The sequence below is a fragment of the Leucoraja erinacea genome, chromosome 37 (genome assembly GCF_028641065.1).
Source record: "Leucoraja erinacea ecotype New England chromosome 37, Leri_hhj_1, whole genome shotgun sequence".
Classification (NCBI taxonomy): domain Eukaryota; kingdom Metazoa; phylum Chordata; class Chondrichthyes; order Rajiformes; family Rajidae; genus Leucoraja; species Leucoraja erinaceus.
Window position 1 is genome coordinate 10,275,371 of NC_073413.1, and position 16,382 is coordinate 10,291,752.

Genomic DNA, 16,382 nt, shown 5'->3' on the forward strand with positions numbered 1-16,382 from the left:
TCACGGGGAGAACGTGCAAACTCCGTACAGACAGCGCCCGTGGTCAGGATCGAACCCGGGCCTCTGGCGCTGTGGTGCAGGATTGCTCTGTGAGCTAGCATTGACTCAAGGGATTGAATGGTCACCGTCTGTGCTGTATGGAAATATAATTATTTTTATTTTTTTCTGGAATCTATTTGAGTGGCAGTTTTTTGAAGTGTGTGTGTGTGTGTGTGCGTGTGTGCGCAGGTTATTTCTTATAGGTTTACCTGTGACAGGTGTGAATGTGTATCACAGAGTGGGTTAGTGTCTGAAACGGAACAAGGTACTTAGCAAGCGGGGAGTTTTGCTAGACAGCTGTTCAGCTGAGGTTCTGATGAGGTGCGGAGGTTTTGTGGCATTCACTGCCGACACCTAGACATCTCACACTGGGACAAGTCACAGTATATCGGTACTTTCTGCAGACAGTCACAGGAGAGAGAGAGAACGAGACGGGGTGACAGAGAGTGAGACGGGGGGCAGAGAGAGTGAGACTCGGACAGAGAGAGAGGGGGCAGAGAGAGAGAGAGGGGGCAGAGAGAGACGGGGAGAGAGAGACAGAGAGAGAGGGAAAAAGATGAGGAAATAAAATACCTTTGAATCCCACAAATAAAACAGCTATTAAGTATTTAACATCCTTTGCAGTCCCAGCATATTTTTTAGTCTGAAGAACGACATACAGATGGATCCCAATCCAAAACGTTGCTTATCCAAGTTCTCCAGAGATGCTGCCTGACCCGCTGAGTTATTTCAGCACTCTGTGCTTTTTCTTTTTGTAAACCAGCACCTGCAGTTCCTTGTGTTATTCTATTTTATTCTGGCTGGTTACACAGGTAAGTGATCCGGATTGTCTTGAGGGAGGGAGGGAGGGAGGGAGGGGGAGAGGGTGCAAGGATCAGGTTAGTCAGATAAATTATTAACAGTATGATCCTCTGTACATCTGGACTGTCATTGCAGTCTCAACCTCCACACACGCACGGAGTGGGGAAGAGAGGCACATTTGCAAGACTGCTCCTGGCGTTTGTTTGTGCCACCCCCCTCCTCCCCCACCTCTGGACCATGGCTCAAACAACTGACCAAGTCTACTATTCAACTCTGAACACCTACCAGGTAAGGGACGGCACGGGGAGGGGGGGGGTGGGGGGGGGGGGGGGGGTATGTGTGTGCAGCGGTAGAGTTGCTGCCTCACAGCGCCAGGGACCCGGGTTCGATCCTGACTAAGGGTGCTGTCTGTACAGAGTTTGTACCCTCTCCCCGTGACCTGCGTGGGTTTTCCTGGTTGCTCCGGTTTCTTTCACCCAGGGTCAGGGTCAGATGTAGGTTTACAGTGAGAGGGGGAAGGGACATTTTTCCACACAGAGGTGAGTGGACATACAGAACAAGCTGGATGAGGTAGCTGGGGCTACAACTACAACAGCATTTCAAAGCCATTTGGACACGTACATGGATAGGATCGGATAGGTTTAGAAGGATGTGGTCCAAACGTGGGCAGGGAGGACTAGTGTAGATGGGGCATGTTGGCCGGCATGGGCAAGATGGGCCGAAGGGCCGGTGTCCGTGCTGTTTGTGACTCTATATAAGTGTTAGAGCCTGCCTGTGCATTCACTGCAAAGTCAATGAGTGATACTGCATGGAAACAGGCCCTTTGGCCCAACTTGCCCACACCGGCCAACATGTCCCAGCTACAAAGGTAGACAAAAATGCTGGAGAAACTCAGCGGGTGCGGCAGCATCTATGGAGCGAAGGATATAGGCAGTGTTTCGGGCCAAAACCCTTCTTCAGACCCGATATTGGCAACGTTTCGGGCCGAAACCCTTCTTCAGACCTATCCCAGCTACACTAGTCCCACCTGCCCACATTTGGTCTATATCTCTCCAAACCTGTCCTATCCATGTTTAAAAAAAAAAAAAAAATGGCCCTCGGGTTCCTATTTAAACATTTCCCCATCACCTTTTGCCTCAAATTGTGTTTTGAATTGAATTCTGCCTTTACTTTGTGTACTAGTCATGTCTCTACTATTTATTTCATTCCCCTTACATGTTTTTCCTCTACCTGCTAATTTTTTGTAAGGTGTCCTTGAGACTCTTGAAAGGCGCCCATAAATAAAATTTATTATTATTATTATTAAACCTCACCTCACGCGGTTCATGACGCGGATAGATCTACATCCCCGAATACAGATTTGAAAAATTCTCTTTTAAGGGGCCTTCTCTTCTGTTTCTACTTTCCACTTTCTCTCTTCCTTTTTTTATTTTTTATATACACACTTCACGTTTTTCTACTCTCTACCATCTATTTTTCCACTTTTTCCTCTTTCTATTGTTTTCTTTTTCTTGTCCTGCTTACTTCCTTTTATAACATAAAACTAGAGGTTGTACATAGAATGGATTACGGTATTACATAGTTGGCACCTAAAATTAGGTTCCACTGTACTGTTTTGTGCTGTATTAACTTCTAATAAAATAAACAAAAAAAAAAAAAAAAAAAAAACCTCACCTCACATGGTGAAACCCTACCCGCTAAGACTTTTGATGATATTTTCCGACACTTGCCGCTTCCTTAAGTTGCTCAAAGCGTCGCCACTTATTCAGGTAGAATATCAAATTCTGCTCATTAGTTAATTGCTCGTCCCAAACCTATCAGTTTAACAGTTCATCATTTATTAACAGTCCACCCAAGCTGCGTACCTATCCTGTCCTTCACTCATTAATCCATTTTGGACCAACATGGTGCAAAGATGTGGACCTTCCATTTTGTCTGCTCAGTTGGTTGTACAATCAAGTATCCCTCATGGACTCGTACATCGGCGAGACCAGACGCAGACTGGGCCATCGTTTCGCTAAACACCTCCGCTCAGTCCGCCTGGACCTACCTACCTGATCTCCCGGCTGCCAAACACTTAAGTTCTCCTTCCCATTCCCACACTGACTTTTAAGAGGGTTACGTATGGCCCTTGGGCTAGAGGGATCAGGGGATATGGAGAGAAGGCAGGTACATAGAAACATAGAAATTAGGTGCAGGAGTAGGCCATTCGGCCCTTCTAGCCTGCACCGCCATTCAATATGATCATGGCTGATCATCCAACTCAGTGTACCATCCCTGCCTTCTCTCCATACCCCCTGATCCCTTTAGCCACAAGGGCCACATCTAACTCCCTCTTAAATATAGCCAACGAACTGTGGCCTCAACTACCTTCTGTGGCAGAGAATTCCACAGATTCACCACTCTCTGTGTGTGGAAAAAAATTGTTTTTCTCATCTCGGTCCTAAAAGATTTCCCTCTTATCCTTAAACTGTGACCCCTTGTTCTGGACTTGTACAGGATACTGAGTTGGATGATCAGCCATGATCATATTGAATGGCGGCGCAGGCTCGAAGGGCCGAATGGCCTACTCCTAGACCTATTTTCTATGTTTCTGTCCAAGGCCTCCTCCAGTGTCAGAGTGGGGCTAAATGCAAATTGGAGGAACAGCATCTCCTATTTCACTTGGGCAGCTTACAGCCCAGTGGTCAGAATGATGATGTATTTAACTCCAAGTAACACCGGCATTCCCTCTCTCTCTCTCTCCCTCTCTCTCTCTCTCTCTCTCTCTCTCTCTCTCTCTCTCTCTCACACCATCACCCCCCCACCGACGTGTTGGCCAGTATGGGAAAGATGGGCCGAATGGCCTGTTTCCACACTATCACTCTGTGACGTAATGACTGAGGTAGATAGTAGTTCAGCACTGCTCTCTGGTTGTGGTAGCATGGTTCAGTTGCCTGATAACAGCTGGGAAGAAACTGTCCCTGAATCTGGAGGTGTGCGTTCGTTTTCACACTTGCCTGTACCTCTTGCCCGATGGGTGAGGGGAGAAGAGGGAGTGGCCGGGGTGAGACTGGTCCTTGATGATGCTGCTGGCCTTGCCGAGGCAGCGTGAGGTGTAGATGGAGTCGGTTGAAGGGAGGTTGGTTTGTGTGATGGTCTGGGCTGCCTGCGTCCACAATTCGCTGCAATTTCTTGCGGTCTTGGCGCGGTTGGAAGAGCGGCTACCTCACAGCGCCGGAGACCCCCGGTTCGATCCTGACCTCGGGCGTGGAGTTTGCCGAATGGCCTAATTCTGTTCCTATCACATATGAACTTATGAATGGCGTGTGGCAATGGGCAGGGGCGGGAGCCTGTCGTTGTAACGTTATCAATAGCGTTCTCCTTGTGTCTCAAATTCAAATACCCTTTACTACGGGACCAATGCAGTTTGCTTGGGTTAACTGAAGGCCCCGAAGTGTTTAAGAAAGAACTGCAGATGCTGGAACAATCGAAAGTAGACAAAAATGCTGGAGGAACTCAGCGGGTGAGGCAGCATCTATGGAGAGAAGGAATAGGCAACATTTCGGGTCGAGACCCTTCTTCAGACTGATGTTGGGGGTGGGGGGGGGGGGTGGATACGTGGGAAAAAGAAAGGAAGAGGCAGAGACAGTGGGCTGTGGGAGAGCTGGGAAGGGGAGGGGAAAGAGGGAGAAAGTAGGGACTACCTGAAATTGGAGAAGCCAATGTTCATACCACTGGGGTGTAAGCTGCCCAAGCGAAATATGAGGTGCTGTTCCTCCAGTTTGCGCTGGGCCTCACTCTGACAGTGGAGGAGGCCCAGGACTGAAAGGTCAGATTCGGAATGGGAGGGGGAGTTGAAGTGCTGGACCACTGGGAGAGTTGAATAAGGTAGACAAAAATGCTGGAGAAACTCAGCGGGTGCAGCAGCATCTATGGAGCGAAGGAAATAGGCGACGTTTCGGGCCGAAACCCTTCTTCAGATTGAAGAGTTTAGTTTAGTTTAAAGATAGAGATACAGCGTGAAAACAGGCCCTTCAGCCCACCAAGTCCGTGCCGACCAGCGATCATCCCGTACATTAACACTATCCTATACACCAGGGATAATTTAAAAATCCCGATCCTACCCACACAAGGGATAATTTACATTTATACCAAGCCAATTTGTCTGCAAACCAGCCATCTTTGAAGTGTGGGGGGGAAATCTAAGGCATGGAAACAGGCCATTCGGCCCAGCGAGTCCGTGCCGACCAGCGATCACCCCGTACGCTAGCACCATCCTACACAATAGGGACAATTTACAATTTTATCAAAGCCAATTAACCGACAAACCCGCATGTCTTTGGAGTGTGGGAGGAAACCGGAGCACCCGGGGAAAACCCACGCAGGTCACGGGGAGAAGGTGCAAACTCCGTACAGACAGCACCCGTAGACGGGACGGAACCTGGGTCCCTGGCGCTGGGAGGCAGCAACTCTACCGCTGCGCCACCCTGCCGCTTGGATACAGACTGGTGCTGCCTGCCAGAGTAACCGCGGGCTGGCAGCCATTGGCCCCTGTAACCCAGGCCCTTGTGTTTAATTGCAGAATATCATGGAACACTTCAACCCAGGGCTGCAGAATCTGGTGGTACTGGGAAGCAACTTCGTTAAAGCCTTTAGAAGTAAGTATTGAACTGAGAGTCAGCTGAGACGTTTAAGACTTCTCCCATTTTGATGATTGTTAAGATTGTGAGTGATAACTGAATAGATATATTGAAGTTTGGTAGAGCTTCACGGTCGATCCAGCTCCCAATGCAGCCTAACTTGTGCAACAATCCCTATTTTCCTTCTCTCACTATCCCCCCTCCCTTCCCTGTCCCCACCTGGATATCCCAAATGCACCATATTTCTACTCCCCCCCCCCCCCCCCCTTCCATATACATGTTTATATTCCTTCCTCTAGCTTCACAATTCACTATTCTATCCGTGAATTAACATATACAGTAGATACACTGGACTTTTATCCCCTGTTCTGTATTATGTTTACATATTCTGTTCCCTGCAACGGACTGTTCCAGCCGCTACGGTCAGGCAAACGCCTCCGTTGCCATGCGGTGAGAACGGAGAGGTTGAGAAGGAGTTTCTTCCCAGAGGCAATTCGGACTGTAAACGCCTATCTCACCAGGGACTAACTCTACAGAACGTTTTTCCTTCCATTATTTATTATGTAAAAGAATACGTGTGTTATGATTGTGTTTATAATTTGTTTGGTTGTTTTGTTGATTGTCTTTTGCACAAAAGTCCGCGAGCATTGCCACTTTCATTTCACTGCACATCTCGTATGTGTATGTGACAAATAAACTTGACTTGACTTGACTTGATGCAGCAAGCAACAATTTCATTGTCCTATCTGGGATACATAACGATAAAACTTCTGACTCTAATATTTTACTCTCCCATGTGAAATTCTTTGCTTGCGAACACAAGGTATGTAAATAGTCGCTACATAAAGGGCGGGGACAAAATTACCCCCCCCATTGTTCTCCCACACCCCCCTCCCCCTCTCGGGGGTCCCCACACTCCAGCTCCCCCATTGCTCTCCCCTCCCCCTCTCTCACGCCGGGTACCCCATTGTCCATTGTTCCTCCTCCTTCCTCACCACGTTCCTCCCCCATTTGTTCCTTCCCCCACGTTCTCCCCGTAGCGGCGTCCTCACTTCCACGTGCTCCGTCGGTCTGCGCCGTTATCAGCCACCGCGCCGACCTCTCCGCTGGGTCCCCTCCGTGGCGCTGATCCCGACCCTGGCCCCAGCCGCTGGCTCCATGGACTCTGTTGGCCCCGGGCTCCGACCCACGAGGCTCCAGCCTCGTCCCGCCAGGAGGCATCTTATCTGCTCGTCTCTAACCATTTGTCCACCACTTTTCTTTTCAGTTTAGTTTAGGAGATACAGCGCAGAAACAGGCCCTTCGGCCCCCCGAGTCCGTGCCGACCAGCGATCCCCGCACACTAACACTATCCTACACACACTAGGGACAATTTACACACACACCAAGCCAATTAAGCTACAAACCTGCACGTCTTTAGAGTGTGGGAGGAAACCGAATATCTCGGACAAAACCCAGGCAGGTCACGGGAAGAGCGTGCAAACTCCGTACAGACAGCAATAGACAATGGACAATAGGTGCAGGAGAGTAGCCCTTCGAGGCAACAATGCCATTCAATGTGGTCATGGCTGATCATCCCCAATCAGTACCCCGTTCCTGCCTTCTCCCCATATCCCCTGACTCCGCTATTTTTAAGAGCCCTATCTAGCGCTCTCTTGAAAGCATCCAGAGAACCGGCCTCCACCGCCCCCTGAGGCAGAGAATTCCACAGACTCGCCACTCTCTGTGTGAAAAAGTTTTCCTCGTCTCTGTTCTAAGTGGCTTACTCCTTATTCTTAAACTGTGGCCCCTGGTTCTGGACTCCCCCAACATCTGGAACATGTTTCCTGCCTCTAGCAAAACCCACGGGGGAGAAAGTACAAACTCCGTACAGACAGCACCCGTAGTTGGGATCGAACCCGGGTCGCTGGCGCTGCAAGCGCTCTAAGGCAGCAACTCTACCGCTGCGCCACCGTGCCGCTCTTCTCCAGAGACGCTGCCTGACCCGCTGAGTTACTCCAGCATTTTGTGTCTATAAATAAGCTGATCAAAGGTCACTGAGACCTCGCAAGCCGGAGTTGCTTATCAGAAGATCATGCCAAGGACAGCTGCCTCTTCCAGCAATAAAATCACTCCTTAGCATGGAACAAAGGTCATTGTCACTGCATAAATGCCATTATTTAGTTTAGAGATACAGTGCGGAAACATGTCCTTCGGCCCACCGAGTCCTCACCGACCAGCGATCCCTGCACACTAGCACTATCCCACAAACAATTTGGATGCATATCTTTGTAGTGTCGGAGAAGGGTCTCGACCCGAAACGTCACCCATTCCTTCTCTCCAGAGATGCCGCCTGTCCCGCTGAGTTACACCAGCATTTTGTGTCTTATCTTGAGTGTGGGAGGAAACCCAGAGCTACCACACACGGTCATATGGCAGAACGTACAAATCTCCAAGCCTGTTTCCACGCTGTATCTCTAAACTCCCCCTTCTCCCCTCTCCCGTCGGGCAAGAGGTACAGAAGTGTGAAAACGAACGCACACCTCCAGATTCAGGGACAGTTTCTTCCCAGCTGTTATCGGGCAACTGAACCATCCTACCACAACCAGAGAGCGGTGCTGAACTACTATCTACCTCATTGGTGACCCTCGGACTTAGCTGGCTTTACCTTACACTAAATGTTATCCCTTTGTATTGTAAATGCACAGTAAATGGCTCGATTGTAATCATGTATTGACTTTCAGCTGACTAGATAGCACGGCAGGTGGGAGTGGCGGTGCCTAACGGCAGCGGCTCGACTACAGTCATCTGCCTTTTTTTATTTTTGTCTTGTTAAATGTTTGTCTTGAGTTAGTTTTTATTATTTTTTTAGCTGTGTATGGGTGGGGGGTGGTGTGTGGGAAACCGTTTTAAATCTCTTCCCTGTGCGGGGACCCAACTATTCCCTGTCGGGTCTGGGATGTCGTTGGGCCTAACATCGTGGAGCCGGCGGCGACCTCCAGCCGGGACTAACCTGGGGGCTCCAGTTGCAGAGCCTGCGGAACTGACATCGCGGAGCTGGCCAACTTCGGAGAGGAAAGACTTTGGAGTTCGGAGGCACCGGCCACAGACCCGGTGGGCAGGAACATCGGGAGCTCGCGGGTCCCTCGTGGAAGACCGCTTTTCCGAGCTCCGCAACAGCGACTTCTCCCGCTGGAACCGCGGGTTTAAGGACATGGAGCTGGGGACCTAACATCGCCCGGCGTGGCTTAAACATAGAAACATAGAAATTAGGTGCAGGAGTAGAGGCCATTCGGCCCCTTCGAGCCTGCACCGCCATTCAATATGATCATGGCTGATCATCCAACTCAGTATCCCGTACCTGCCTTCTCTCCATACCCCCTGATCCCCTTAGCCACAAGGGCCACATCTAACTCCCTCTTAAATATAGCCAATGAACTGGCCTCAACTACTACCCTTTGTGGCAGAGAGTTCCAGAGATTCACCACTCTCTGTGCGAAAAAAGTTCTCCTCGTCTCGGTTTTAAAGGATTTCCCCCTTATCCTTAAGCTGTGACCCCTTGTCCTGGACTTCCCCAACATCGGGAACAATCTTCCTGCATCTAGCCTGTCCAACCCCTTAAGAATTTTGTAAGTTTCTATAAGATCCCCTCTCAATCTTCTAAATTCTAGAGAGTATAAACCGAGTCTATCCAGTCTTTCTTCATAAGGCAGTCCTGACATCTCAGGAATCAGTCTGGTGAACCGTCTCTGCACTCCCTCTATGGCAATAATGTCCTTCCTCAGATTTGGAGACCAAAACTGTACGCAATACTCCAGGTGTGGTCTCACCAAGACCCTGTACAACTGCAGGCCTTGGTGAGACGGCCTCAGGATTTACCATCGTTCACCGGGGGCTTTAACATCGGAGCCCCAGTTCGCCTCGACACTGGAGTTGGACTGCTGGACCACGGGAGAAGGAACAAAGGGAAGAGATACAGACTTTGCCTTCCATCACAGTGAGGAGATGTTGGAGACTCACTGTGATGGATGTTTATGTAAACTGTGGGTCTTGGATTGTTTTGTAATGTACAATACTGTAGAAATGATATTTTGTTCAAACCTAGGTTTGAATGACAATAAATAGCATTCTCTTCTCTCTCACACATACACCGGTACTGGTGACAATAAACTAAACTCAAGTTAGACTAAACGAGGAAACTAGACGCTAACGTGTGTGTGTGTCCCTCTCTCTCTCTCTCCAGCATTGACCGGAGCAGCCAACACGTACTTCGTTGCAGTCGGGAAGTTTGGCGAGCAGGCATTGAGGACGTCGACGTCACAGATACTGGGTACGAGACCACCTATCTTATTTTAATTATTATTAATTTATTTTTTTCTTTAGTTTAGGGCGGTTTTGCTTTTTTCTTTTTTTTTTTTTCCTTTTCTTTTTGTCTTTTCATCTTTGTTTTTTTTTACACTTATAAGTTTTCTTTTAAAGATTTAACTATATTTACATAGAGACCGGGAAGTCTATATTCAATGTGTATTTTGACACTGGTCTCATATTTAGGTCAGAAGAAGGGTTTCGGCCCGAAACGTTGCCTATTTCCTTCGCTCCATTGATGCTGCTGCACCCGCTGTGTTTCTCCAGCTTTTTTGTCTACCTTCATATTTAGGTTATACCTGTAATCCTGATCTCTATGTATCAATATTTTTTTAATGTTTAGCATTCTTCTTTTTGCTCTGTTTTTTATGTTTTATTTTTTGTTTTTTTTGGAAAGAAAAACAATAAAAAAGATTTTAAAAGTAAGAGGCCACCTTCACCCTGACTGTGAATAGTGAAGGGCCTGGATAGAGTGGATGTGGAGAGGATGTTTCCACTAGTGGGAAAGTCTAGGACTAGAGGGCACAGCCTCAGAACTAAAGGACGTTCTTCTAGGAAGGAGATGAGGAGGAATGTCTTTAGTCGGAGGGTGGTGAATCTGTGGAATCCTTTGCTACAGAAGGCTGTGGGGACCAAGTCAGTGGATATTTTTAAAGGGAGGGGGGGGGGGGGGGGGGCGGTGAGCAGGCAGGGGCAAAGGTGGCATCTTAAACTGGCATCTTAGAAGTTCAAGTTCAAGAGAGTTTATTGTCATGTGTCCCTGATCGGACAATGAATTCTTGCTTTGCTTCAGCACAACAGAACATAGTCGGCATGAATACAGAACAGATCAGTGTGTCCATATACCATTGTATAAATATATACACACATGAATAAATAACACAGATAAAGTGCAAGTAAACAGATAATGGGCTATTACAGATAATGTTCAGAGTTTTGTTTGAGTTGAGTTCATGGGTTGAGAAGTGAAGGGTTGGGAACTTCTAACCTTTGCATGTTTGACCTGTGAACTGACTTGTTGACCTCTTTTGTTGCCCAGGTCAGATCCTATTACAGATCGCAGACACACAGAGGGAGCTCAACAACGACCTGGAACTAATTGTAGGTACCGCTGCTCACTTCCTGTCACACTTCCCGACTTCACTGATTAATGTCTTTGGAAATTGGGAAAAAATATCTCTGGTTATTGTTGGGGAAAATATGGAACTGCAGGTGCTGGTTTACAGGGGAAAAGAAAGACTCGGTGGGCCGGAGGGCCTGTTTCCGTGCCATATCTTGTTGTTTGTCTTTTGCACAAAAAATCCGCGAGCATTGCCACTTTCATTTCACTGCACATCTCGTGTGTGTATGTGACAAATAAACTTGACTTGACTTGACTTGACTTGATATCTCTAAACTAGACTACCTGTTTAATTTCGCAGTTTCGGAGGTTTAACGATGAGCTGCTGCGTGAAATGGAACGCAATACTCAACTGGACGTGGATTATATAACTGTGAGTACGCACTCCTCATTAGTCTGCTTCAATCTCAGGGAAACAACATGAACCCGGTTCCAGCCGCACCTCGGGTGCTGTCTGTGTGGAGTTTGCACGTTCTCCTTGTGGCTGCCGAAACAGAAACTGATAAATGCACAAAAGGACACAGGGTGCTGGTGTAACTCAGCGGGTCAGGCAGCATCTGTGGGGAACATGGATAGGTGACGTTTCACAGAGTGCTGGAGTAACTCAGCGGGTGCAGCAGCATCTGTGGGGAACATGGATAGGTGACGTTTCACAGAGTGCTGGAGTAACTCAGCGGGTCAGGCAGCATCTCTGGAGGAGAAGGAATTCCTTAATTCCAGCATTTTGTGTCAACCTACAAACCTGTACGTCTTTGGAGTGTGGGCGGAAACCAGAGCACCAGGAGAAACCCACGTGTTTCTCTTCCTTTGCAGAAAAGCAAACATCGCTTCGAAAAGGAGCACAGGGAGAGGACTCAGATGTTGAACGACACAAACACAGAGCTACAGAAGCTGGAGAGGATGAGAAACTCACACACCAGGGACCTGCAGGTGAGCGGAGGCTGCAGATGCTTCAATCCTGAGTGAAAAAATACAAAGTGCTGGAGGAACTCAGCGGGTCAGGCAGCATCTGCGGATTGGAAGAATGATTTTTTCTCAATCCCCTCCCATGAGCCCCCCCAATCCCCACTCTGGAGGAACCCCCCCCCCCCCCCCCCCCCCCCCCTCACCCCTACCCATCCTCACCCCTCCCCTCCCCCCCCCCCACACCCCCTCTTCTCCCCTTCTCACCCCCTTCTCCCAACCTCTCCCCCTCTCCTCTCACCTCCCCACACACCCCCTCTCTCACTTCCCCCTTCCCCCCACTCCTCCCCCCTCTCTCTTCTCCTCTTCTCCTCTCTCCTCCTCTCCTCCTCTCCTCCTCTCCTCCTCTCTCCTCCTCTCCTCCTCTCCTCCTCCCTCTCCTCTCCCCCTCCTCCCCCTCTCCCCCCCTCCCCTCCACCCTCTCTTCCTCTCCCCCTCTCCTCCTCCTCTCCTCCCTCTCCCCTCTCTCCTCTCCTCTCTCCTCCCCCCCCTCCTCCTCCCCTCTCTCCTCCACCCCTCTCCTCCCCCTCCTCTCCTCTCCCCCCTCTCCCCCTCTAGTCCCCCCCCTTCCCCCCTGTCCCTCTTTCACCAGCGATGTACTTGGTGTTTCAGGAGAAGCTCTGCACGCTGGAGTCGGGCATGGAATCATTCCTGAAGAACAGCTACAGACTGGCTGTGGCGGAGGAGAGGCGCCGTTACCGGTTTCTTGTTGAGAACCATTTCCACTTGTCGTACTACTTCCTCCGTTTCTATGGCAAGGTTGGCATCGGTACCTAACTCGAGCGACACATTTTTAATTCCCGTTTCAGTTTAGTTTTATGGCCACGTGTACTGAGGTCCAGAGAAACGTTTTTGTGTAGTTTAGTTTAGTTTAGAGATACAGTGCAGAAATACAAGGAATTTGCCTTGGTGCTCCGCTCGTTGTTGTTTACTGTATGTCGTGTTGTTACATGAGGGCGGAGCACCAAGGCAATTTCCTTGTATGTGTGTGTGTGTGTGTGTACTTGACCAACTAAACTTATTCATTCATTCAAACAGGCCCTTCGGCCCACCGAGTCCGCGCCGACCAGCGATCCCTGCACACTAACACTATCCCACACACACACACTGGGGACAATTTACATTTAGACCAAGCCAATTGACCTACAAACCTGCACGTCTTTGGAGTGTGGGAGGAAACCGAAGACCTCAGAGAAAGTTGGATGATCAGCCATGATCATATTGAATGGCGGTGCAGGCTCGAAGGGCCGAATGGCCTCTACTCCTGCATGCACCTATTTTCTATGTTTCTATGTAAAACCCACGCAGGTCACGGGGAGAACGTGCAACTCCGTACAGACAGCGCCCGTAGTCGGGATCGAACCCGGGTCTCTGGCGCTGCATTCGATGTAAGGCAGCGACTCTACCGCTGCGCCACCGTGTTTGGTCCATATCCCTCTAAACCTTTTCCCACCCCTTCTTCCGTTAACCCTTTCATCTTCATTTCTTCTGCTGTGTTGCAGGCACGAGAGGCCCTCCACAACAAGGTGCCGGGGTGGAGAGAACACACCAGCGCTGCAGCTGATGGCAACGCCTCGGGCAGGTCCAGCCCTCGCCCCCCCAACATGGGCGCACCTCTCAACGTGGTAATGGGAACATCGGAAAGGCTCTCCCTCCCCTCCCCTTCCCTCCCAGACCAATCCCTCCCAGACCAATCCCTCCCAGACCAATCCCTCCCAGACCAATCCCTCCCAGACCAATCCCTCCCAGACCAATCCCCCTGTGATCTGGCCCATCACAACTACTGCAAGGCAACAATGATTGAGTCACAGAGTGATACAGCATGGATACAGGCCCTCTGGCCCAACTTGCCCACACTGGCCAACAAGCCCCAGCTACCCTAGTCCCACCTGCCTGCATTTGACCCATATCCCTCCAAACCTGTCCTGTCCATGTACCTGTCTAACTGTTTCTTAAACATTGGGATAGTCCCTCAACTACCTTCTCCGGCAGCTCGTTCCATGCACCTTTAGATCTTAGATCTTTCCCCCTTCAGCTTAAACCTATGTCCTCTGGTCCTCGATTCCCCTACTCTGGGCAAGAGACTTTTGTTACGTAACAATTCAATGCTGAGAACAAGTGGATTGAGAGCCAAGAATCCTGCAAATTGACCAATTTTCTTCTCCTCTCCCCCTGTCTCCCCCTGTCTCCCCCTGTCTCTCCCCCTCTCTCCCTCTCTCCCCCCCTCTCCCCCCCTCTCTCCCCCTCTCCCCCCCCCTCTCCCCCCCTCTCTCCCCCCCTCCCCCCCTCTCCCCTCTCTCGTCTCCCCACACAGATCGAGGCTGCCAACATCGACACCATCTCAAGACGCAGCTATCTCCCAAGCCCTCAGCCTTCCCGGCGTGAGGTGAATGGAGGCGACCTGTTGCCATTCGCAAACTCTGAGCCGAGCAAACCAGGAGAAAGGAGTCCCTCAATGAGTGAGATATCTCATAACATCCCATCCATGCCTCTCTCCCCTCTCTCCTCTCTCCCCTCCCCTCCCCTCTCCCCTCTCCCCTCTCCCCTCCCTCTCCCTCTCCCTCTCCCTCTCCCTCTCCCCTCCCCCTCTCCCTCTCCCCTCTCCCCCTCCCCCTCCCCCTCCCCTCTCCCCCTCCCCCTCTCCCCTCTCCCCCTCCCTGTCCCTGTCCCTCTCTCTCTCTCTCTCTCTCTCCCCGTCCCCCTCTCCCTCCCCCTCGCCCTCCCCCTCCTTCTCCTCCTTCCCCTCCCCCCCCCCCTCTCCCTCTCCCTCTCCCCTCTCCCTCCTAAATTCCAGAGTGTACAAGCCCAGCTGCTCCATGCTCACAGCATATGACATTCCCGCCTCCCCGGGAATTAACCTTGTAAACCTACGCTAGGCACTCCCTCAATAGCAAGAATGTCCTTCCTCAAATTAGGGGACCAAAACTGCACACAATACTCCAGGTGTGATCTCACTAGGGCTCTGTACAACAGCAGAAGGACCTCTTTGCTCCTATACTCAACTCCTCTTGTTATGTAGGCCAACATGCCATTGGCTTTCTTCACTGCCTGCTGTACCTGCATGCCTGCTTTCAGTGACTGATGAACAAGGACTCCCAGATCCCGTTGTACTTCCCCTTTTCCCAACTTGACGCCATGATCTAGTGACTTATTGGTCATGAATGCTGGCTCTGATTTGTTCCGAGCCAGCCTTGTCCCAGAGTCCCAGCCTGCTCAACCTCTCCCTGTAGCTCGGACCCTCGGAGTCCTGGTTATCTGTCTCCGGTTGTAATGTTGGTTCCATCTCTCCCCAGGACTGGGCTCGGCTGGGGGTCAGTTGCAGGGGCCGCGGGGGGACAGAGTCGTGGGGCTGGCCGGCGCCCGTGTCCAGGCCGTCATCTCCCACGCAGCCGTCCGCAACAAATCCATGCTCAACTTCGAGAAAGGAGATATCGTCACCATATTGGTTCCAGAGGCCAAGAACGGCTGGTTGTTCGGCAAGCTGGAAGGGTCACCAAAGTAGGTCATCACTCGACCGACAAATGATATTTACTTTGTTTCAGAGAGATGTGCGAGTGTGTGTATGTGAGTGTTTGTGTGTGAGTGTGTGTGCGTGTGTGAGTGTGCGTGTGCGTGTGTGTGTGTGTGCGTGTGTGTGTGTGCGTGTGACCTGTGTGAGGGCCACTGTGTGTGCGTGCGTGTGTGTGTGTGTGAGCGTATGTGTGTGTGTGAATGTGTGTGTGTGTGTGTGTGTGTGTGTGTGAGTGTGAGTGAGTGTGTTTGCGAATATGCATGTGTGTGACTGACAAAGTGTGTGTGTGAAGTGTGTGTATATGCGTGTGTGTGTGTGTGTGTTTGAATGAGTGAGTGCGTGTGTGTGTGCGCGTGTGTGTGTGTGAGAGTGTGTGTGTGCGAGTGTGTGTGTGTGTGTGTGCGCTGTGTGAGCGTGTGTGTGAGCGTATGTGTGTGTGAGCGTGTGTGTGTGTGTGAGCGTGTGCGAGTGTGTGTGTGAGAGTGTGAGCGTGTGTGTGTGTGTTTCCCAATGATCAGCACAGCAATTACTACATTTATTTGGTTTAGAGATACAGCGCTGAATCAGGCCCTTCGGCCCACCGAGTCCACGCCGACCAGCGACCCCCGCACACTAACACAATTTACGTTTATACCAAGTTAATTAACCTAAACACCTGCTGGGGTCTGGAGTGTGGGAGTAAACCGGAGCACCCGGTCACGGGGAGAACGTACAAACTCCGTACAGACAGCACCCGTAGTCAGGATGGAACCCGGGTCTCTGGCGCTGTGAGGCAGCAACTCTACCGCTGCGCCACCGTGTCGGAGATGAAGGTGCTTGTAATCTCTGCTTCATTGAATGATGACGCCTTCATGGTTTTTGTTCCCGCAGGCAGGGCTGGTTCCCCCATTCCTTCGTGCAACCTTTTCAGGAAGAGATCCAGACTCACGAGCCGTCACTCAGGTAATTGTGTCACTCAGTATTCAGCGCGTTGATTGTGTTT

The 16,382-nt window shown here is 50.4% G+C and overlaps 2 protein-coding genes across 2 annotated transcripts in view; both read left to right on the forward strand.

Moving 5' to 3' along the window:
- Nucleotides 1–16,382, forward strand: part of LOC129713715 (cytochrome P450 3A29-like) — a 116,445-nt gene that overhangs the window by 68,475 nt on the left and 31,588 nt on the right. The window lies entirely within an intron of this gene.
- LOC129713942 (brain-specific angiogenesis inhibitor 1-associated protein 2-like protein 2) overlaps nt 948–16,382 on the forward strand; it is a 29,717-nt gene continuing 14,282 nt past the window's right edge. Inside the window, exons 1-11 of the mRNA XM_055663356.1 lie at nt 948–1,128; nt 5,405–5,480; nt 9,685–9,771; nt 10,846–10,907; nt 11,228–11,299; nt 11,740–11,856; nt 12,502–12,648; nt 13,392–13,514; nt 14,204–14,348; nt 15,183–15,387; nt 16,271–16,342. Coding sequence (XP_055519331.1) covers nt 1,078–1,128; nt 5,405–5,480; nt 9,685–9,771; nt 10,846–10,907; nt 11,228–11,299; nt 11,740–11,856; nt 12,502–12,648; nt 13,392–13,514; nt 14,204–14,348; nt 15,183–15,387; nt 16,271–16,342 — 1,157 coding nt within the window. The 5' untranslated portion in view covers nt 948–1,077. The remainder of the gene's footprint in view (nt 1,129–5,404; nt 5,481–9,684; nt 9,772–10,845; nt 10,908–11,227; nt 11,300–11,739; nt 11,857–12,501; nt 12,649–13,391; nt 13,515–14,203; nt 14,349–15,182; nt 15,388–16,270; nt 16,343–16,382) is intronic.